This window comes from Megascapheus bottae, chromosome 17 (assembly GCF_031878675.1).
Source record: "Megascapheus bottae isolate mThoBot1 chromosome 17, mThoBot2.hap1, whole genome shotgun sequence".
Classification (NCBI taxonomy): domain Eukaryota; kingdom Metazoa; phylum Chordata; class Mammalia; order Rodentia; family Geomyidae; genus Megascapheus; species Megascapheus bottae.
The window spans coordinates 11,229,331-11,251,717 of record NC_143525.1 but is presented as its reverse complement, the minus strand read 5'-3'; the positions used below and the strand labels follow the sequence as shown (position 1 = coordinate 11,251,717).

Sequence of the window (22,387 nt, the reverse complement as noted above, 5' to 3'; positions counted from 1 at the left end):
TGTGTGCTGGCATAGACAGAAGACATTCAGAATCTGAATGTTGTCCCGTAATTTTTTTGCTCAAGGCTAGCTTTCTACCAATTGAACCACAACTCGACTTCTGGATTTTTGATGGTTAATTGGAGATAAGAGCCTCACAGAGGGGCCGGGAATGTGGCCTAGTAGTATGTGCTTGCCCAGCATGCATGAAGCCCTGGGTTCAATTCCTCCATACCACATATACAGAAAAAGCCAGAAGTGGTGCTATGGCTCAATGGTACAGTGCTAGCCCCAAGTCTGACAGGAAAACAAATAGTTTCAACACATTCTTGCCCAGGCTGGATTTGAACCTCAATCCTCAGATCACAGCCTTCGGAGTAGCTAAGATTACAGGTGTGAGCCACTAGTGTCTGACTCATTTCTGGCTTTTGATGTTAATTGGTGATACATACCAAGCTGGTTTTGGACCATGATCCTCGGATGTCAGCGTCAGCCTCCTGAGTAGCTAGGATTATAGGCATGAATCACTGGCACCCAACGTGGCTAAATTCTAAAGCTGGGATCTCTATGTGGGATGTCTCAAACACTCCTCTTCATACACAATGGCATAGGGATTTCAGAATCACAGGAAGGGATAATCCTTTGACATAGTCAAAGACAGCTAAACACACACACACACGCACGCACGCACGCACGCACGCACGCACGCACGCACGCACGCACGCGCACATTGTCCCAGAGGAAGAAACAAGAGGTTTGACTAAATAGTAAAAAGATTCTAGGGCTGGCAGTGAATGGGAAATGGGACAAGGAACTGTATTTCCCTGGGTCTGTGCTGGAAAACTTCAGTCTCTGGAAACAGACTGTTTAGGCAGTGTAGTCAGATGTGGAGCTTTTCTTGGAACTGGCCTTGTACAGCAAGCACTTCATGTTTTCTTAGATACTGGTAGCTCAGGCCAAGCAGCTGGAGGATCCCTACTGACTGGCAGAACAAACCCTGACAACAGTTGGGAGTGGGGCCTAGAGAATACACACTTTACCAAAGCCCTAAACAAACTTAAGGCTCTGTTGGAGGAGAAGAAGTGTTATGGGTTATTTTTACCATAAAACCATCTGATCCCTCTGCCACAGCCATGCAGAAACAATCACTGGAAGTGGCGCTGTGGCTCAAGGGGTAGGGTGGTAGCCTTGAGCTGCAGAGCTCAGGAACAATGCTTAGGCCCAGAGTTCAAGCCCCAGGACCGACAAAAACAAACAAAAAACAAACAGAAACAGTCACTGTGACTTTGGGCTAGAAAGAGACTCTGACCAGGCACAACATTTGACTCAAGTAGCAAAGAAAGTCAGGGTGAGCTGGTCTGAGGTCTGGAGGAAACTAGGAGGTGTTAGGTGATTGTAAAGGAGAGATACAGATGGCTGACTGAAAGTTGACTTGTAAGGACTATATGGCTGCAAAAAAGAAAATCAAACTCTCCAGATTTACCTGAGTCAGGAGTTGCTAGAATATCCTGCAATAACAAATAATCCCCAAATTGCCAGGTGCTAGTGGTTTAGCATTATAATCCTAGCTACTGAGGAGGCTGAGACTGGAGGATGGCAATTCAAAGCCAGCCCAAACAGAGAAATCTGTGAAACTCTTATCTCTAAGTAACCACTAAGGCTAGAAGTATGGGGTTGGAGGCATCACTCAGTTTGCTGAGTGCCAACCAATGGGAGGAAGCAAGCATCTCAGAAGCATCAGAATTTGAGTCTCAGTCACAAACAAACAAACAAACAAACAAAAGAAGTAGAGGTAAATGGTTCAAGGCACTAGCCTTGAGTACAAAAAGCTCAGTAACAGCATCAGGCCAAGTTCAGACTCCAATAAGGACACACACACACACACATACACACAATTTCACCCAACAAAAGTTTAGTTCCACAACTAGGCTCATCAGCCAGGCCTCCACAGGCTGCTGGATGTACTTCACGACATATGCTTCCATGGTGGAGAAGCAGAGAAGAGCGCCCCAGAAGGGCCTCCATGCCAGCTTGGAAATGATTGTACCTCTTCAGCAACAAACTCAGCCCAAATTCATCTTGTGACTCCACCTACACAGACAAGGGCCAGGGTGAGTCTTCTATGAGCCCCAGAGTAGAGTGGAATTTCAGTGCTAACAACTACCACACCCAGAAGCTGGATTCTGAAGCTTTGCAAAATGCTCACATTTTTTCCTTGCCAGTCTCTGAGTCCACATTTTCTTTCCCCTCCTAAAGACAGGCTCTACAAGGTGAAAACAGGAATACAGGGCCCAGTGGCGTGGCGGGTGGAGCTGGGAGGCTTCCTGACTCCTGAACAGATCACCCATGGATTCATGGAATCTCCCTCTTCCCCTCCAGGGTACTTCCACGCCCATTCATACCACACATATACACACATGCACACATGAACACACACAATATCACTCCACCCCCATCAATATCATTACCACCATGAAAATGAAAACATGAAACAAGAGCCAAATCCATTAGCTTTTATTAAAGTCTCTGGGCTCAAAGGCAAAGAGTGGGGGGGGTAAAATGGAGTGAGTAGGAAGAGAGATGGAGAGATTCCCAAAACACACCCACACCACACCCTCTGTACCCTAGGAATCATAACTAGATGTCCAAGTGACATGGGTTCTGACTTGTTCCCTCTCCTTAAAGATGCTAAAGGTTACGGGGACCACGTGACAGGGCCAGGAACACATCACTTCCATTCCCTTTTCTTGGAGAGTGTGGGAAAGACTGAGAAGGAAAGCTCAGAAACACAAGCTGAGCATCCTTGTGAGAGGAGGTAGATTTCCACCAGAGGCTGGAACAAGAGGCAAGAGGGGTAGAGGTTCTTTTCTTTTTGAGGGGTCTACTGTGCATTGGATTATATCCAGCGGCTTTTATCCTGGTCACTGCTGTACCGGTCTCTCACAGCTCCAGGGCCTAGTCATAGGAAGCTAGAGCCAACTTGGTCCATATGTGCAGAGGAGAAGTTCAGGGAGGAGAATAAAGAGAGTGGAAGAGTCTGAAAGGTGACAGGAAGGTGACTTTCCTCACGCCTGGACCTGAGCAGGTGCTTAGATGGAGACACTGTTCTCGATGAGTGGAGGGTCCAGGTAGGTATAGGGCAGGGCCAAGTTCTGGTTCCGATTCCTAATGTCCCTTGAGATCTGAGCCAAGCAGTTCTGGAAGGCTGCGATGCTCTGTCTAGGGACCTCTTCTGTGAAGTGTTCGTCTGGGTAGGTGCCCAGAGGCCTCTGGGGGAGAAAAGAAGTCATAAGACAGACACTTCTTACAGTACCATAATACAATCAAGCTGGCTTTGAAAAGCACGATTCCACCTTAGTCATTGTGAACACAGCCCTTCAAAGGACAACCCCAAACCACCACCCCACTGCAACCTAATCCAGAACACACCACCCTTCTCCCCAAGGTCCAAAGCCTACAGAGTTCAGGACACATTGAGATTGGCAGCCGGACAATCTAGTTTCTGTGCGCCCTCTGCTGGCCACATTTGGCATGTCACTCTCTTTCAGCTTAATGCTCTGCATCAGAAAGTGGATGTATTGAGTGAACAATTCATTTCAAAAAGCCAGGCACGGTAATCCTAACTATTCAGGAGGCTGAGATCTGAGGGTCAACCTGAGACTTTTATCTCCAGTTAACCTTTAGAAAACAGGGAGTGAGGCTTGGCTCAAGAGTAGGGGGGTAGCCTTGAGCCAAGTTAAGCCCCATGACCCACCAAAAAAAAAAAAAAAATCATTTCAGTTGGGGTGCTGGTGGTTCACACCTGTAATCCTAGCTACCCAGGAGGTGAGATCTGAGAATCACCGTTCAAAGCCTGCCCAGGCACAAAAGTCCATGAGACTTGTGTTTTGGTTTTGGGGGGGGGTTGTAGGTCATGGCTCTTGAACTCTGGGCCTGCATTGTCCCTGAGCTCTTCAGCTCTACCCCTTGAGCCACAGCCCCACTTCCCCTTTTCTAAAGATTAATTGGAGATAAGAGTCTCTCAGTCTTTAGTTCCTTGGCTGGTTTTGAGCTGATATCCTCAGATCTAAGCCAGTGTGGCTAGGATTACAGGCGTGAGCCACCACTCAAGCTTAGTCCCAAAGACTCTTCTCTCTCTCTCTCTCTCTCTCTCTCTCTCTCTCTCTCTCTCTCTCTCTCTCTCTCTCTCTCTCTCTCTCTCGTTTTTCTTTTTTGCCAGTTCTGGGGCTTGAACTCAGGGCCTGAGCACTGTCCTTGGGCTTTTTTCTCAAGGCTAGTGCTCTACCACTTGAGCCACAGCACCGCATTTCTGGCTTTTCTATGTATGTGGTACTGAGGAATTGAACGCAGGTCTTCATGCATGCTAGGCAAGCACTCTACCACTAGGCCAAACTCCTGGCCCAGAGACTCTTTATCTCTTATCTCCAATTAACCACCAAAAAACTGGAAGTGGCACTGGGTCCAGAGTTCCGGCCTCAGGACCAACAACAACAACAAAAATCATCCGTTTCCTTCCAAAATCTGATCCACTCTCTGAACTAAGAGAACACAATCACACTTACCACCCAACAGAGGCTGACATGGATACCTCCATCAGAGAAGTCTAAGAATACGTTTGTTACCTCACAGTTTCAGAAAATGCAATCCTTAGCTAAATTAACACTCACTCAATGGACATAATGGAGCTTTTGCCAAAGCCTGCGGCTGGGAAGGTGGTTTAGTGGTAGAGTGCTTGCTTAAGCACGCATGAAGACCCAGGTTCGATTCCTCATTACCACATAAACAGAAAAGGCTGGAAGTGGCACTGGGGCTCCCATGGTAGGTGCTAGCTTTGAACAAAAGAAGATCAGGGACAGTGCTCAGGCCCTCAGTTCAAGCCCTTGGGACTGGCAAAAAAAAAAAAAAAAAAAGACACTGTCCCCACTGTACTGTTGCATTTTGTAGCATAGCCAACCACAGACCCGTCACAGTGAGCCAGACCAGGTGGCAAGCTCAGCTACTGAGGAGACTGAGATCAGTAGGATTAATGTTCAAAGACAGCCTGGATCAAAAGTGTGTAAGACCTCATCTCAATAAAGCAGGTGAAAGACAAGTACAGGTGGCCCATACCTAAATACTCAGGAGACTGAAATCTCAGGGTTGCAATTCAAAGCCAGCCCAGGCAAGAAAGTCCATGATCTAATCTAATCTTTTGACAACCATTTAATCTCTAAATCTAATCTCCATTTAACTACCAAAAAATTCACAAGTAGAGGCATGGCTCAAGTGATAGAGCACTAACCTTAGGCAAAAAAGCTCAGGGACAGCACCTAGGCCCTGAGTTCAAGCTCCAGAAATAATAGCATGCATGCACGTGCACACACACACACACACACACACACACACACACACACACACAGAGCCAGTTGTAGTGGTGTGCTCTATGGTCCCAGCTACACAGGAGACTGACTATAAGTAAGAGGACAGAAGTCAGAGGCCAGCCCTAGGCGCAAATACAAGACCCTACCTGAAAAGCAACTGAAGCAAAGAAGGGAGGGAGGGAGGGAGGGAAGGAAGGAAGGAAGGAACGAACAAAGGAAGGAAGGAAGGAACGAAGGAAGGAAGGAAGGAAGGAAGGAAGGAAGGAAGGAAGGAAGGGGCTCAAGTGGTCCAGCAAGTAAGCAAACAAGCAAGACCCTGAGTCCAAATCTCAGTACTGCCAAAATCATCAGTGAACTAACATTCACTGAACATCCATCAGTGTCTTCCTGTGTGCACAACTGTGTCTCCTCCCATGATGACATCACATCCAGGTCACCATCACATGGACAGGCCCAGCCTCCTACGTAGTTCACACTTCTCATCTAATTAACCTCCACATAATATAACTGGGTCAATATCATTTTCTTTTTGTCAGTTGTAGGGCTTGAATTCAGGGCCTGGTGCTGTTCCTGAGATTTTCTGCTCAAGGCTAGTATTCTGCCACTTGAAGCCACAGCACCACTTCTGGTTTTTTGGTAGTTCATTGGAGATTCTCACACAGTGTTTCATGCCTGGGCTGGCTTTGAACTGTGATCCTCAGATCTCAGCCTCCTAAGTTAGTTAAAATTACAGGTGTGAGCCACCAAGGCCTAACACCACTGTTATTTTTTTTAATTCTGTTTTTGATAGGTACTTATGGCTAATGCTTACAAACCTAGCTAATCAGGAAGCTGAGATCAGAGAATCTCAGTTCAAAACCAGCTGAAGCCAGGCGCTAGTAGCTCACATCTGGCATCCTAGCTGCTCAGGAGGCTGAGATCTGAGGATCTTGGTTCAAAACCAGCCCAGGTACTAAAATCCATGAGACTCTTATCTCCAATTTACCATCAAAAAACTGGAAATGACACTGTGGTCCAAGGAGTACAGTACTAACCTTGACTGAAGAGCTCAAGGACAATACCCAGGCCCAGAGTTCAAGTCCCACGACTGACAAAAAAAAAATGCCAGCTGAAGCAGAAACATTCATGAGATTCTTACTCCAATATCCAGAAAAAGAGCTGATTTAGAGATGTGGTTTAAGTGGTACAGTGTCATCCACGAGTGAAAGATAGGAAGGAGAATGTAAGGTCCTGAGTTCAAGCCCCAGTAGCAGCACAAGAAAAAAAGAAAGACATTATTTTCTTGACCCTGATTTTCATGAGAAGACCTCTATTGTGTAACCATAGCTACAGTGTTTTCTTAAATATACTTTATGACAACTCCTTCAGGGTTTCATTTCACATTGTTTTTTATTGGCAATAGCTGTTCCCACTGACCAAATGCTTTTCTAACACATGCAGAGATAATTGCACAGGACACTTCTTTATTGATGTAACAAACTATATTACCAGCTTCATAAGGTTGAATCACCCTTCATTCCTAGAATAAACTACATCTCACTGTGGTATATTATTGCTTCACTATACACTATTGGCTGATACATTCTTACGATGGTTGTACGTAAGTGGAAGGGGTTTGTAATTTCATTCTCTTAATAACACAAGTAAGCATCTTACATGAACCATCCCAACCACACATGCATGCGCATGCGCACGCATACACACACACACACACACACACACACACACACACACACACACCTAAGACAGGATCTTTGACCATTCCCACTTTACAGATAAGGAAACTGAGGCTTAGAGAAGGCAAATTACATCTCCAATCACAGAGTTAGTAAGGTCTGGAGCTGCAGCAGTGGAATGAGGGTCACATCACTTCTCAGAGGACTGCTGGTAGACTGGGATTATAGCCCAGTGATAGAGTGCTTGTCTAGTGCATTCAGTTCCCTTGGTTTGATCCCCAGTGCCAGGAGAAAGTTATTGCCTTTTCCAGTACTAGAATCTCATCTCTGGAATCCATTGAAATGGTCCCATGAGCTTCACACTCTTTTTTCTATAGTTTCAAACGGTCAAATGACTTAGCAATTCTCTGTTCCTTGAAGGTTTGACACAAGTTTTGACATTACAGGAGGTCTTCACCTCTTCTGAAGTTTCCACTGTTCATGTTTTTTTCCTTAGAAAATCATTCATTCCACTTAGATTTCCAATTTTGTTTGCCAAGCACCGTTAAGTAGAATTTCCTTGTAATTTTCAAAGCCTTCTGTATATGCTCTTTCCATTACTAATGTTCCTTAGTACATTATATTCTCTCTCTCTCTCTCTCTCTCTCTCTCTCTCTCTCTCTCTCTCTCTCTCTCTCTCTCTCTCTCTCTCTCTCTCTCTCTCTCTGTGTCTCTCAGTCTCTCTCTCTCTCCAGTCCTAGAGCTCAGGGCCTGGGCATTGCATTGTGCTAGGGCTTTCTCTACCACTTGAGCCACACCATTTCCAGCTTTGTGCGTGTGTATGTGGTACCAAGGAATTAAACCCAGGGCTTCATGCATGCTAGGCAAGCACTCTACCACTAGGCCAAACTCCCAGCCCCTGTATTCTCTTTATTAAACAAAGATTTGAACTCATCCTTACTATGTAAGTTCTCCACTACTTGAGCCACGTCTCTAGCCTGGATTTTTGCTGGTTTCATTGGAGATGGTGTCTTGTACTTTTCTGCTTGGATTGAGCTTGGGCTTCAACCTTACTGACAGACTTTCAAGTAGCTAGAATTACAGATTCCAGTGAGCCACTGGAATCTAGGTCTCTCTTTCTTGAACCAAAGTGTAATTAGTTTCTTTATATTATTGGTCTTTATAAAGAATGAAGTTTTTGTTAATTACTTGTATCTTTGAGACAGGTTTTTGCTGTTAGCCCAGGATGCCTTGAACTTGAAATCCACCCAGCTCGGCCTCCTAAGTGCTGGAATTACAGGCATGTGTCAACATGCCTAACTCAAATAACCAGTTTAAGCCTTATTTGCCAAAGTGATATCTCATTTCTAAACTACAGTGTAATCATGAAAGGATTAAACACAAAAATATGAGAGACTTGTTTTAGAACCATCATATACTTCCTAACTATGTGAAGTTAAGGAAATTGCCTTATCTCTCTGAATCTCTAAGTGGAACTACTTGCATGTCTGTACTATACAAAGCCTTCTAAATATGCTGGGTGCTGGTGGCTTACATTTGCCATCCTAGCTACTCAGGAGGCTGAGATCTGAGGATCTCAGTTCAAAGCCAGCAAAGCCAGGCAAGAAAATCCATAAGACTCTAATCTCCAATTAACCACAAGAAAACTAGAAATGGAGCTGTGGCCCAAATGATAACGTGTAAAAGATAGTGAGCAAAAGAGCTCAGGACAGAGGCCATGCCTTAAGCTCAAGCACCATGACTGGGGAGGAAAAAAAAGCCTTTTAAATATAGCTACTCACTTGTTTTGCATTTTAAAACAGTGTGTGTCAAGTGTGTGATTTAGTGCCTGACGCAAGATGGATGCTACGTGGTAGTTGCTATTGTTATTGTTTGAAAGTTTCCAGGTTAGCTTCTTGTCTACTTATCCTGGGAACAGAAAGTGGTAAGGGTCTCCCTGGTGTTCCCAGTATATAAGACAATAAGTTAAAACTTGCTAGGAGCTGGGAGCTTGGCTCACACCTATAATCCTAGTTACTCAGGAAGCTAAAATCCAAGGATCAAAGTTCCAATCCAGCCCAGGCAGGAAAGTCTGTGAGAACATCTCCAGTGCACCACCAGCAAACCAGAAGTGGTTTTTTTTGTGGCTCAAAGTGGTAGAGCACTAGCCTTAAGCTGAAGAAGCTCAGGGACAGTGCCCAGGCCCTAAGTTCAAGCCCCACAACCAACAACAACAACAACAACAAAAATCTTAATAGGAAAAGCTGGAGGTAAAGCTAAGTAGTAGCATGTTTAAGTGGTAGGATGTCTTGCATGCTTCAGGCATGGGTTCAATTCTCAGCATCTTAGTCAACACAATCTGCTCTGTGGTACCTATCTGTAATCGATGCTAAAGGCTGAAGCTGGAGGATGACTTGAAACCAAGAGTTCAAGGACAGCCGAAGGGATACAGAGACCTCCTCAAAACAACAACAATAACAAAACTATCTGAGATGATAAAACAACTGAAGTCTTTCTAGCACCAAATGGAGTCAATGCTGAGAAATGAGGATGCTCCTGCATGACACAGAAACTTAAATTCTCAGCAAGTCCAGGAAGCCAGATTTCCATGACTGATAATGCAAGTGGGAAGGGTCATGATGGTAATTAGTGATTAAGGGCGGCTTACAATGGCCTAAACTATTTACCTGCCTCCTCTCTGTCTTCTACTTCTAAAACTACCCCCCCACCTATTCACACAGCTACAGGAGCACACACTATTGCAGACACAAATTGAGCCCTGTCACTTCCACTTTAAAACTCTTGCATGGTCCTCCTGTCCTCTGAATAATACTATAGAGACAAAATCCTGTCTTCCTCTTGGCTCTACATGCCATGAGAAACACACCAGCTTGCTCCAGCTCACGCTCCGCTCTGCTTCTTGCTTGCATCCTTCTCTTCTGCCTAGAAACCAACCTGTCCTCTCCTTTGCCAAAGTCCTACTGGTCCCCCAAGTTTTAGCTTACATGTCATTTCCTCCCGGAAGCCTTCTTGTGTTTCCTTCCTGGGATCCTTCAGTAACCTGTTGAAGTTCCACAGGACTCTGTCCCTAGACTGTCAAGCTTTGGACAAGATTCATGACTATCAGTGTCTCCCACTAGTGCAAGAGCTCAGGAGGTCATGTTTAATAAAGAAATTCATCCAGGCCAGGCACAGTGGCTCACCCCTGTAATCCTAGCTACTCAAGAGGCTGAGATCTGAGGATAAAGGTTCAAAGCCAACCCAGGCACAAAAGAACCTAAGACTCTTATCTCTAACTATCCTCTAGAAAATGGGAAGTAGGACTTGGCCCAAGGGGTAGGGCAGTAGCTTTGAACTGAAGAGCTCAGGGACAGTGCCCAGGCCCAGAGTTCAAGCCCCATGACCAATGAAAGAAAGAAAAAAAGAAAGAAAGAAAGAAAGAAAGAAAGAAAGAAAGAAAGAAAGAAAGAAAGAAAGAGAACTCCAACACCATGGCATTCTTCATTTACCTCTGTGTCTCCTCAATTAGTCTATAGGATTCTAGGAGGTATGAAGATCTAACTCCACTTACTGTGTGTGGTCTCCAGTGTTGTGCTGACACGTGAGAGGTCCCTCAAAATGCTTGCTTAATGTCTGTGTAGTTAGGGGCCAGAGTTTGGCCTATTGGTAGAGTGCTTGCCTAGCATGCATGAAGGCCCAAGTTCGATTCCTTGGTACCACATACATAGAAAAAAGCCAGAAGTGGTGCTGAGTCCCAAGTGGTAGAGCTCTATCCCTTGAGAAATCCCAAGGACAGTGCTCAGACCCTGAGCTCAAGCCCAGGACTTGGAAAAAAAAAAAACTGTCTGTGTAGTTAGTGAATAAGTGAATGACTGGATGAATGGATAACTGAATGGTGTGAGTGGATGGATAACTGGATGGATGAGTTAATGAGTGAGTACATGGTTAAGTAGATGGGTGAGTGGATGGATGAGTAGATAAATGAGAGAATGGATGAGTAGATGGATGCATGAATCAATGAGTAGATGGATGGATAGATTGGTAACTTGATACAAGTTGAAGTTGTAACCCAGACATTAAACTGGGTCTTCAAAACTATTTTCTCCAGTCATTTCCAGTGGAAACTAAAGAATACAGGGCAGCTCCGATGGTTGAGTCCCCAGCCCATCTAGAATGGCCATCCTCAGCTCTCGCTCCCCAGCCCCTGCCAAATCCTCCCACTCTCCCCACACTCCATATACACACCTGGTCCTTGGGTTCCTGGCTGACCAGCCAGAAGAGGAGAAGGTTGTTACAGGTGACGTTCACCTCTGGGAGAGTATCTAAGTAAGTCTTCAAGGTGGTGGCTCCCTTGGTCTGAGGTGGGGGCTGCCTCATAGATGACGGGGCGTTGGGCATCCAGGCCCCAAAATCATGCTGTGGAGATGACAGCACAGTTAGCTCAGCTGGCCAGAAGGCAAAAACCGGCCCGCCCTTCCTCACTCTCATCCCACCTTGCTGCTATCCAAGGTCTCAAAATTGAGAAATCAGGGATGGTGGACTGAAGACAGTCCCCAGAGCAGGGCAGAAGCCCAGCTCACCCCTTGTCATTCCCCACCCAGTGTTCTAGGACTGGTTGGAATGAGTCACTGGGGAGGAGAAGGACTCAGAGAGGAGGCCATCCTCGAAAAGGGCCTTGGGCTGGTATGTCTCACGTGCAACCTGATACTCACTCCATGTGGCCCAATCCCAACCACTAGAATTTGTGGACAGGAGCCCACAAATTCTGCCAACGTAACTGCCACTTGAGTCTCCATTGCCATCTTTGGACCTCACCCAGCCATCATTCAACACTCCACCCGAGTTGCTGACTTTAACCCCAGCTCTGCTCACAAACCCACTCTAACCCCGATCCACCCAAGGCCATCAACCAGAACTGTGGCTTCCAAGTTCACGATAGAGTCTGTCACACCTAGGATGGCCTGAGGTCCCCAGGCCTGCCCTCCACCGTCTTACCTGCCCACTATTGACAGCGGCGTGCTGGGCGGAGCAGTTAAAGATGATTGCAGTGAGATACTTCACCAGCTCTCCTGGGGTGCACAGCCTGCTTGGGAAGCCTGGGTGTGGGAAGGAAGGGAAGAAGGTGTGGATGGGAGGGGAGGGGAAAGGGGAGAGTGAGGGAGTGAGGAATAGATCCTGGCTCTGGCTGTCTTTACATAAAGATTAAGCTGGAATGAAATTAGGCATAGACACCTCTGAGGGCTATGGTCTCTGAAAGTCCATCTTATCCCCCATTAACCACAAAAGAAAAGCAGAGTGGAGTTATGGCTCAAAGAGTAGAGCAACAGCCTTGAGTAAAAGAGCTTGGACACCTACACCCTCAATTTAAGCCCCAGTACTGGCACATGTGCACGTGTACACACACACACACACACACACACACACACACACACAGCTGACAGAGAAAATATCATCAGAGCTGGACAAAGAAGAGCTCAGCCTTCAATCCTCTCTCTGTTCTGCATGGACCTTATCCAAGTGTATGGTTTACCCACCTCTCACTTAACTAACTGGTGACTCACATCATCAGTTGTGCCTGATTCCTGAGCAAAACAAAAACAGAAACAAAAACCAGTGCCAGGACTGGCACACTGGCACACACACACACACACACACACACACACACACACACACACAAAGCAGGTTTCCACCTACCAATGAGAATTTTGTTTATTTTTCTACTGGGATGTGTCAAACAGGTTAATGAATATCTGAATATAGAGTAATGTGAATCTATGAATCTATGAATCTAGCATAAGTGTGAACTAGTTGGGAGAATGCTATAAATCTAAAGAATGCTCTCTGATTATAGGTGGCTCACACCTATAATCCTAGCTACTCAGGAGGCTGAGATCCTGAGATCTGAGGATCACAGTTTAAAGCCAGCCTGGGCACTAAAAAAATCCATAAGATTCTTATCTCCAATTAATCACCAGAGAACCAGAAGCAGCTCTGGGGCTCGAGGGTCAGGGCAGTAGCCTTGAGCTGAATCGTTCAGGGACAGTGCCCAAGCCCAGAGTTCAAGTCCCACGATGGACAACAACAACCAAAAAGTTATGATTATGAGATCAGAGATAAGCTAACTAAAGTAAGATAGGAGACTATCTTACTAACAGTAAGTAGAGCTAAATCTGGGTCTTATATAGGAAACAAATGTCCCAGAGAAAAAATAATCAATGTGAATCAGGTCTGCACAATAGTTTTTCAAAATACAGGGACAGCCAGGTACCTGTGGCTTCTGTGGCTCCTCATCCTAGCCAGTCAAAAAGCTAAGATCTAGAGGATCTTGGTGTGAAGCCCATCTGGGAAGAAAAGCCTGAGAGACTCCATCTCTGATCAACCAACAAAATACTGGACTGGAGGCACAGTAGAAAGTAAGACTGAAATTAGGCCCTGGAATAGGCAAAAGAGAAAAGGAAAGAAAAAGCAACGAAGGAAAGAAGGAAGGTAGGTTAGGAAGGAAGGAAGGGAAGGGAAGACAAGAAAAGAAGAAAAAACAGGGCTGGGAGTTTGACCTAGTGGTAGAGTGCTTGCCTAGCATGCACGAAGACAGGGTCCTACTCTCAGTACCACATACGTAGAAAAAAGCCAGAAGTGGTGCCGTGGTTCAAGAGATAGAGCTCTAGCCTTGAGAAGCCCAAAGACAGTGCTCAGGCCCTGAGTTTAAGCCCCAGGACTTGAGAAAGAAAGAAAGAAGGAAAGAAAGGAAAAAAGAAAGAAAGAAAGAAAGAAAGAAAGAAAGAAAGAAAGAAAGAAAGAAAGAAAGAAGGAAAGAAGAAAGAAAGAAAAAAGAAAGAAAGAAAGAAAGAAAGAAGGAAAGATTTCTCTTTCAAAATAAAATCCACTGGTCTTCAGTGGCTCATGCCTATAATCCCTGCTACTCAGGAGGCTGAGATCTAAGGATTGTATTTCAAAGCCAGCCCAAGCCAAAAAAAAAAAAAAGTCATAAGACTTTTAGCCACACACAAAAAAAGCCAGAAGTGGAGCTGTGACTCCAGTGGTAGAGTAATAGCCTTGATTTAAAAAAAAAAAAAAAAAAACCTCAGGGACAGAAACCAAGTCCTGAGTTCAAGGATGGGGATACAGATGCATGTACATAAGTTCACATATACACACACACACACACACACACACACACACACACACTCCAAGAGAGACCTGCTGGCTGGGCATAGTGGCTCACACCAGTAATCCTAGCTACTCAGAAGGCTAAGTTCTGAGGATCACCATTCAAAGCCAGCCCTGGCACTAAAGACCAAGAGACTCTTATCTCCAATTAATCACCAGAAAACTGGAAGTGGGGCTGTGGCTCAAGGGGTAGGGCAGTAGCCTTTTGCTGAAGAGCTCGGGGACAACACCAGGCCAGAGTTCAAGCCCCATGACTACCACCCTCCCCCACCCAGAAAAATAGAGAGAGATCTGCTGTCACCACCTTAACCTAGAAATCTCTCTGGGCCTTGTTACCATGAGCCACCTGACACAAGTCACCTCCTATGAAGGTCACAGCATCATCTGAGAAATATCCTTGCCAAAAATGTGCAACACTTAAATATTCCTTCCAGTTTAAAAACAAACAAGACACAGTGGACATAGATGCAATATCAATGACACCATGAGAAAGTAATTAGATACATTTGGGAGGAGAGAAATTCTATAGAATGAGTATAGGCTCTGCATAAGTCCATGTCATATGAACTTAAAAAGCATAGATGAAGAGTTGCTGGTCTAAGTTTAAAAAGACTTGCTGGAGCCGGGAGTATGGCCTAGTGGTAGAGTGCTTGCCTAGCATGCATGAAGCCTTGGGTTTGATTCCTCTGTACTACATATATAGAAAAAGTGAAAAATAGTGCTGTGGCTCAAGTAGTAGAGTGATAGCCCTGAGAAAGCTCAAAGACAGTGTCTAGGCCCTGAGTTGAAGGCAGAAAGGCAGAAAGAAAGAAAGAAAGAAAGAAAGAAAGAAAGAAAGAAAGAAAGAAAGAAAGAAAGAAAGAAAGAAAGAAAGGCAGAAAGAGAGACAGAAAGAAAGAGAGACAGAAAGAAAGAAAGAAAGAAAGAAAGAAAGAAAGAAAGAAAGAAAGAAAGGAAGAGAGAGAGAGAAAGAAAGAGACAGAGAGATAGAGAGAAAGAGAGAGAGAGAGAAGAAAAGAGGCTTACTTGCTGGTGGCAGATGCTTGCACTGCTACCAGCTACTCAGGAGGCTGAGATCTGAGAATTGAGATTTGAAGCCAGCCTGGGCAGAAAAGTCCAGGAGACCGCTCTACAATTAACCAGCAAAAAAAAACAGACGAGAAGCATGACTTAAGAGCAAGGCCAGGAGTTCAAGCCCTTGAATGAAGGAGAGAGAGACAGAGAGGGAGAGAGAGAGAGAGAGAAGAAAAGAGGCTTACTTGCTGGTGGCAGATGCTTGCACTGCTACCAGCTACTCAGGAGGCTGAGATCTGAGAATTGAGATTTGAAGCCAGCCTGAGCAGAAAAGTCCAGGAGACTGCTCTACAATTAACCAACAAAAAAAAACAGACGAGAAGCATGACTTAAGCGAAGCAAGAGCAAGGCCAGGAGTTCAAGCCCTTGAATGAAGGAGAGAGAGACAGAGAGGGAGAGAGAGAGAGAGGGGGGGGGCTTTAGAGCTGAAACAAATGCAAGATACCACATGGTCCTTGATTGACTCTTCTGTCTACTGACAGGAAAATCATATCTTAAATCAATTGAGAAAAAAACAGGGCAAGTAGAAAAATCTGAAAATGGACTAAATGTGAGAGTCACACTAGAGATACCTGGCAACTTTGTTAAGTACAGGCTTATGGGTATAGATAACTGGTTCAATACTTGCCTAGCACATGAGTGACCCTAGGTCTGATCTCCAGTGATAGACAAGCTTTAAAGCATATGGCAGCCAAGCACCAGTGCTCACACCTATCATCCTAGCTACTCAGAAGGCTGAGACCCGAGGCTCAAAGTCAGCTAGTGCAGGAAAGCCCATGAGATTCTTTGGGGTTTTGTTTGTTTATTTGTTTATTTTGGGGGCATGGTACTTGAACTCTAAGCTCAAGGCTAGCACACTACCACACTGAACTACAGTACCACTTCTGGTTTTCTGTGATTAATTGGAGATAAGAGTCTAACAGACTTTTGTGCCCAAGCTAACTTTGAACCACAAGCCTCAGAGATCAGCTCCTGAGTAGTTAAGAGTACAAGTGTGAGCCACCAGTGCCCAGCCCCATGAGATTCTTTCTTTGTTTTCTTCTTCTTTTCTTCTTCTTCTTCTTCTTCTTCTTCTTCTTCTTCTTCTTCTTCTTCTTCTTCTTCTTCTTCTTCCTCCTCTTCTTCTTCTTCTTCTTTTTGCCAGTCCTGGGGCTTCAATTTAGGGCCTGGGCACTGTCCTTATATTCTTGGGCTTTCTCAGGGCACACTACCATTTGAGCCACAGCACCACTTCCCAGCCTTTTCTGTGTATGTGGTACTGAGGAATTGAATCCAGGGTTTTATGCATGTTAATAGGCAAACACTCTACCACTAGGCCATGCTCCCAGCCCCCCATGACATTCTATGTCCAATTAGTCGTCAAATAAAAGCAGGAAGTAGAGGTGTGGCTCAAGTAGTAGTAGCACCAACCTTGTACAGAAAAAGCTAAGGGACAACACTCAGACCCTGATTCCAAGCCTGAGTTCAGACACAAAAATAAGAAAGAAAAAGAAAGGAAGGAAGGAAGGAAGGAAGGAAGGAAGGAAGGAAGGAAGGAAGAAAGGAAGAAAGGCAGGCCAAAGCCTATATCCTAAAGCAGACGGCAACAGCACTTCTATGTGGAGGTGAATCAAAGAAACCATTCCCCTCCCTGGGTCTCGCTAGCAACTCCATGCCTGGCCTGCAGAAGCACAAAGTCATTAGAAAGCCACATTTCTGCTGAGAGGCTCCCGGGCCAGGATTAGGGGAACTGGACCTTTGAACCATTTGCACTTAAGCAAGGAACAGAAGTTGCTCTATAAAGGGGTGAAATAAATGTTATGTGGCTGGTCTTAAGGATGATAGTGAGATGCCAAAAGGAAAAGTCCTCCAGAGTGGGGGGATTGAGAATTTCTGAGTCTGGGAATCAGTTACACAGAAGAAACAGGCGCTTCTTCCTCTAGCAAAAGGCAGAGGAATGGAGTTGCTAGAACCAAAAAGGTGCCGGAGGCCTGGGGGTAAGGAAAAATCAAAGAAAGGAGCATGATCTGAAGTATCTGCCTGGCACTGTGGTTAGGCACCGAGGCTGGTGTTGGGGTTATTGGTGACAACTGTATATTTGAAGTTAGCTAGCAGCAATGTTTGTGGTCACAGGAAAAGTGTGGTGGTTGGAGAGACCACCTGGCATGTCAGGCATAAAAGGGCATGAGAGAGGGTTCTAGAAACCTTTGACATCAAAGATGGCTCCTACCACATCTTATGCATTGCCAAGCAGCTGATGGGAACTGATGAACTTGTGGAGAGGTAGAAAGAAAAGGTACAGGGTTGGAAAGCAAGGTTTATGGGGACAGTCGAAAGTGACCTGGAATCTTGTCTCTGAAGCCTTCCTAGGTGCCTAGTATCCTAGGCTGTCAAGTGGGACAATAAAGTATGAACTTAAATAAGAATTGAAGCAAGGTAGCCGGGCATGGTGGCTCATACCTGTAATCCTAGCTACTCAGGAGGTTAAGATATGAGGATCATGGTTCAAAGCCAGCCTAGGCACTAAAGAATGTGAGACTCTTGGGCCAGGAGTTTGGTACAGTGCTTGCCTAGCATGCACGAGGACCCGGGTTCAATTCCTTGGTACCACATATATATAAAAAAGCTGCAAGTGGTGCTGTGGCTCAAGTGGTAGGGCTCTAGCCTTGAGGAAAAACCCAAGGACAGTGCTCAGGCCCAGAGTTAAGTCACCAGGACTAACAAAAAAAAAAGAAGAAGAAGAATGTGAGACTCTTATCTCTAATTAATCACTAGAAAAGGGGAAGTGGAGCTAAAACTCCAGGAGTAGGGCGGTAGCCTTGAGCTACAGAGCTCACGGACAGCGCCCAGGCCCAGAGTTCAAGCCCCATGACCCACAAAAAAAAAAAAAAAAAAAAAAAAAAAGAAGCAAGGTTCCAGTGGCTCTTGCCTGTAATCCTATTCAGGAGGCTGAGATCTGAGAATTGCAGTTCAAAACCAGCTTAGGCAGGAAAGCCTGTAAGATTTGTCTCCTATTAACCACCAGGAAACTGGTAATGGAGCTGTGGCTCAAAATGCTAGCAAAAGAGCTCAAACACACACACACACGCACGCACACTTGAGTCAGGAGCTCACACATATAATTGGAGGCTGCGATCTGAGGATCATGGCTCCAAGGCAGTCAGGGGAGGAAAATTCATGAGGCTTGGGGCTGGGAGTTTGGCCTAGTGGTAGAGTGTTAGCCTAGCATGCACGAAGACCTGGGTTCGATTCCTCGGTACCACATACATAGGGAAAAAAGGCCAAAAATTCATGAGGCTCTTATCTCCAATTAACCAGGAAAAATCTAGAAGTAAAGGTGTAGCTCAAGTGGTAGAGTGCCAGCCTTGAGCCAAAAACCTTAGAGACAGCACTCAGGCTCTGAGTTCAAGCCACAATACTGGCATGAAAGAGAAAACAAAATCAAAATGTCTTGATTGATGGAATGGAGGGAGGAAGCCAAAGTGTGAACTGTATTATCAAGACTCATGTAGAGGGGGAGACTCAGAACGTGGCTTAGTGGTAATCACCCAGCATGCATGAAGCCTTGGGTCCAATTCCTCAGTACCACATAAACAGAAAAAGCCAGAAGTGGCACTGTGGCTCAAGTGGTTAGAGTTAGCTATCCTTGAGCAAAAGAAGCTGAGAGATAGTGCCCAGGCCCTGAATTCAAGCCCCAGGACTGGCACAAAAAGAGAGACAGAGATAGAGAGAGAGTTGGGAGGGGGACATTTGAATCATTTTCACCAGCGAAAAGACATTGGCTCCATAAAGGGCTGACTTATCATTTTTATGTGGCTGGTACCTGAGTTCTCCCGGCCCAGGAACGCCTGAGTGAAAATCTCACTGACCCAGGCCTGCAACTCAGAGTCCTGCTGCACGGATTCTTCACTGGGATAATAGTAGCCCACGATTTCTGAGACAAAGCTGCAGGAGAAAGATACTGGTTCCTCTCCAGTAATCTGGGCCCAGGCCCAGCCAGACAGCAACACCTCTGCCTTGGAGAGGCAGAGGCAGATGATCAGAGTACACTAAGAGTTCTGAGATCCAGATGGAACCCAGGGTCTACACTTCCTCTAAGTCCCCTCTGCTTGATCCAAGAGGCTGTGGACCCACTGTTTGCACAAGAGTTTAAGGGGACAAGGCACAGAGGAGGTCTGCCTCATAATGTGTCCTCCTCTCCCCATTCAACACCTAAGAGGAGGGAGTCGTTGGAAAAGCCCTAGCCCTCTGGCTTCTGTGGACATCTCCATCGCACTTGCCTTTCTCTCTGTATTCTAGCCAGAGTCTAGCTCATGTGCATTTTACTGAGAGCTGCAACACTAATTCTTATCCCTGGAAATTGCCTTAACTGGACGGAGCGGACCTGAGTTCCTCCAGGAAGGAGGGGCCCCAACTTCCCAACCAAGGCCTAAGGCTTTCCCCAGGCCAGGGAGACCCTGACAGGCTGGGAGGGGCTGCAGATCCTACCCAGCACCTTTCAATGGCTGCCCAGATCTTTAGGCCGTCGTCTCGATAATAATAGTTGGGGATATTCAGGACGCCTCGAGCCCGAAGACTATCCGGAAGGCAGAAATTCGTGTAGGTGAAGTGGGCCAGACCGGTGCTCATGAGGTAGATGAGGCCCCGCCTTCCGATGGATGTGACCTGTGGACACAGCACAGAGGGGACTCGCCATTCCCCATCCCAGAGCCCAGGGGACTTCCTGGGACGAAGGGAAGCCTTCACGGGGTTTTGCCTCGCAGCTACCACCCTTTAAATACTCATACGAGCCTGCCTGACCCAGATTGCACGGATTGAGGTTCTACTACGTGCATGGGAGGTCCCGGGATACTTGAAAGCCAAGAGTGACCTAAGCGCTGGGAGTGGAAGTCCACGTCTGTAATCTCAGTATTCGGGAGGCTAACACAAGAGACATCTCCAGCCTTACAGGGAGTGAGTTCCAAGATAACCTGAACTACATATTGAGAGACCTTGTCTCTAAAATAAATAAATAACCTGAAAACTGAAAGGCGAGAGTCGGGCCCCGTGCCAGGACCCGATGAGGACACTGCTGGGGACTGGGCTGCTGGACCCCTGGACTCTAGACTTGAGACATGTGTGCATGAGATTGGCTAGCGGGGTCAGAACTTATGGGAGGGGCAAGTAGGAAGACGCCACCTGCAGAGCCCGACCAGAGCGTGTGGGCGTGGTCAGGAAACCCGGGGCGGGACCTAAGGGCGGGGGTGGAGCCGAACTAGAGAGTGTGGGCGTGGTCAGGAAACCCGGGGCGGGACCTAAGGGCAGGGGTGGAGCCGAACTAGAGTGTGTGGCGTGGCCATGCAACCCCAGGGGGCGTGGAGGTCTGACGGGTCAGACCTGTGGGCGGGGTCAAGTACACCCAGGGGCGGGGCCTAAGGGCGGAGGCGAGGAGGCTGCACCTTGTCCACCAGGCCTTCTGGGTTGAGCAGCGTGGCCCTCGCGATGGTGTTCACCTGCAGCGTGTAGCGAGTGTGGGGAAGCAGGAGCTGCGAGCAGAATGGGATCACTTGAGCCGACTGTCACAGAAGGCCCCGCCTCCTTTGGTCCCCGTCCCTGGGTCTCACTGACCTTGTAGATTGGATGGCAGAGCGGCAGCTGACGCAATGTGGCCATGGAGAAGGCCTCGCACAGCAAATGCGTGCACAAAAAGTGCGTGTTGTTTTCGTGCACCAAGAACTCAGAGTTGCGCACCCACGTCTTGGCCAGCAGCCAGTCCCACTCGGAGTCAGTGGGCAAAAAGATGGGGTTATCCGGACCAGGGTTCTGACAGAGCTGAGTAAGAGTAGCAAGAGGTGGGGGTGTAAGGTGGCTGACCTGCCCCCGCCTCTACCAACCCTCCCGCCCCGCCCCAGCCCCCACTTCCCGGAGCCCCGCCCCCAGGCTCACCTGGATGGCCAAGGGCAGCAGCGCCCCCTGCGGGTTGAGCCACAGCAGGCAGAGCGGGGCGGCCACGTACTGCTGGCGGCCGTTCAGGCAGTGGACCGGTGCCTCCGCCAGGATCCAGTAGTCGGCTAGGAAAATGTGGCCCCGCTGCAGAAAGGCGGGAGGAACCCAGAGGCTTAGCGCGACCTCCGCGTTCACTCTCCACTCCCCCTCCCGGCCCTCTGCCGTCAGAAGTTCAAGTCCCCAGGTTGAGCCCCAGAAATTCTTGGTGCTTGGGCTAAGGCCCCACGTTGGTACCGCACCCTGCCTAGAATGTCCGGAATGAGGTCCAGATGAGTCTGTTATTGCGCAACCTTTCACTGGGCCTCTGGGCTTACCAAGCCAGTGGCCTCTCCTCCTCTCCCACATACCTAGTCCTGCCCACTCTCTCAACTCAAAAGGCATCCTTTTCTTAGGTCTGACCTAGTGTATCCAACACAGCAAAATCAACACAGCGTGAGAATTAACCAACCACATCACCAGCCTGTGGAGAATGCCCGAAGGCTTGGCTAGCCTAGAGAGACTGAGTCATCCACTATTTCTGCACCATCAGAGCTCCTTGCCCTTCAAGATCATTCCTGATACATCAGGCTGCCCTCTCATTGGCCTGCCCCACAGCCGCCTCTACATCTGGGACTGTGGAAGTCCCATTATCAAGAGTGCTATCAAGGCTAGCACTCTACCACTTGAGCTACAGCACCACTTCTGGCTTTTTCTGAGTAGTTTATTGGAGGTCAGAGTCTCACAGACTTTCCTGCCTGGACTGGCTTTGAGCCACGATCATCAGATCTCAGCCTCTTGAGTAGCTGGCAACTCCACTTGGTAGCTTCAGGGTTGTTGTTTTTTTTTTAATAGTTTATGTAGATAAGAGTAGTTTATTGGAGAGAAGGAGAGAGGTAAAAGGGCAAAGGGAGGAAAGGAGAGAGAGAGAGAGAGTGCCAATGCTTTCCAGAGACTGAAAGCCATAGGCCTTACTCTGTCCATACAACTGCAACTCAGGCACCACCAATCAAGCCCACTGCTGTGTGCATCACCCACCTCCAGCTCCGTCTGTAGGCAGGTGCCTGGTCCCAGCAGAGAAGCCACCATGTCATTGGTGACTGGCAGCTTGCTTGGCAAGCTGGAGAGACAATGGAGCATGACAGGATTGACACCATTCAGGTACTGGTATCCAAAGAAGTAATCTTCACACCAGTGCTCTGTGACATACTC

The 22,387-nt window shown here is 47.0% G+C and overlaps 1 protein-coding gene across 1 annotated transcript in view; it reads right to left on the bottom strand.

The window, feature by feature from the left end:
* Positions 1–2,984: 2,984 nt before the first annotated feature.
* The window catches only part of Aloxe3 (arachidonate epidermal lipoxygenase 3), a 29,305-nt gene continuing 9,902 nt past the window's right edge, over positions 2,985–22,387 (bottom strand). Inside the window, exons 7-15 of the mRNA XM_090349607.1 lie at positions 22,214–22,386; positions 21,140–21,283; positions 20,822–21,025; positions 20,653–20,739; positions 19,710–19,879; positions 19,038–19,159; positions 11,990–12,090; positions 11,240–11,410; positions 2,985–3,248 (exon numbers count right to left, since the gene is read on the bottom strand). Coding sequence (XP_090205733.1) covers positions 3,069–3,248; positions 11,240–11,410; positions 11,990–12,090; positions 19,038–19,159; positions 19,710–19,879; positions 20,653–20,739; positions 20,822–21,025; positions 21,140–21,283; positions 22,214–22,386 — 1,352 coding nt within the window. The 3' untranslated portion in view covers positions 2,985–3,068. The remainder of the gene's footprint in view (positions 3,249–11,239; positions 11,411–11,989; positions 12,091–19,037; positions 19,160–19,709; positions 19,880–20,652; positions 20,740–20,821; positions 21,026–21,139; positions 21,284–22,213; position 22,387) is intronic.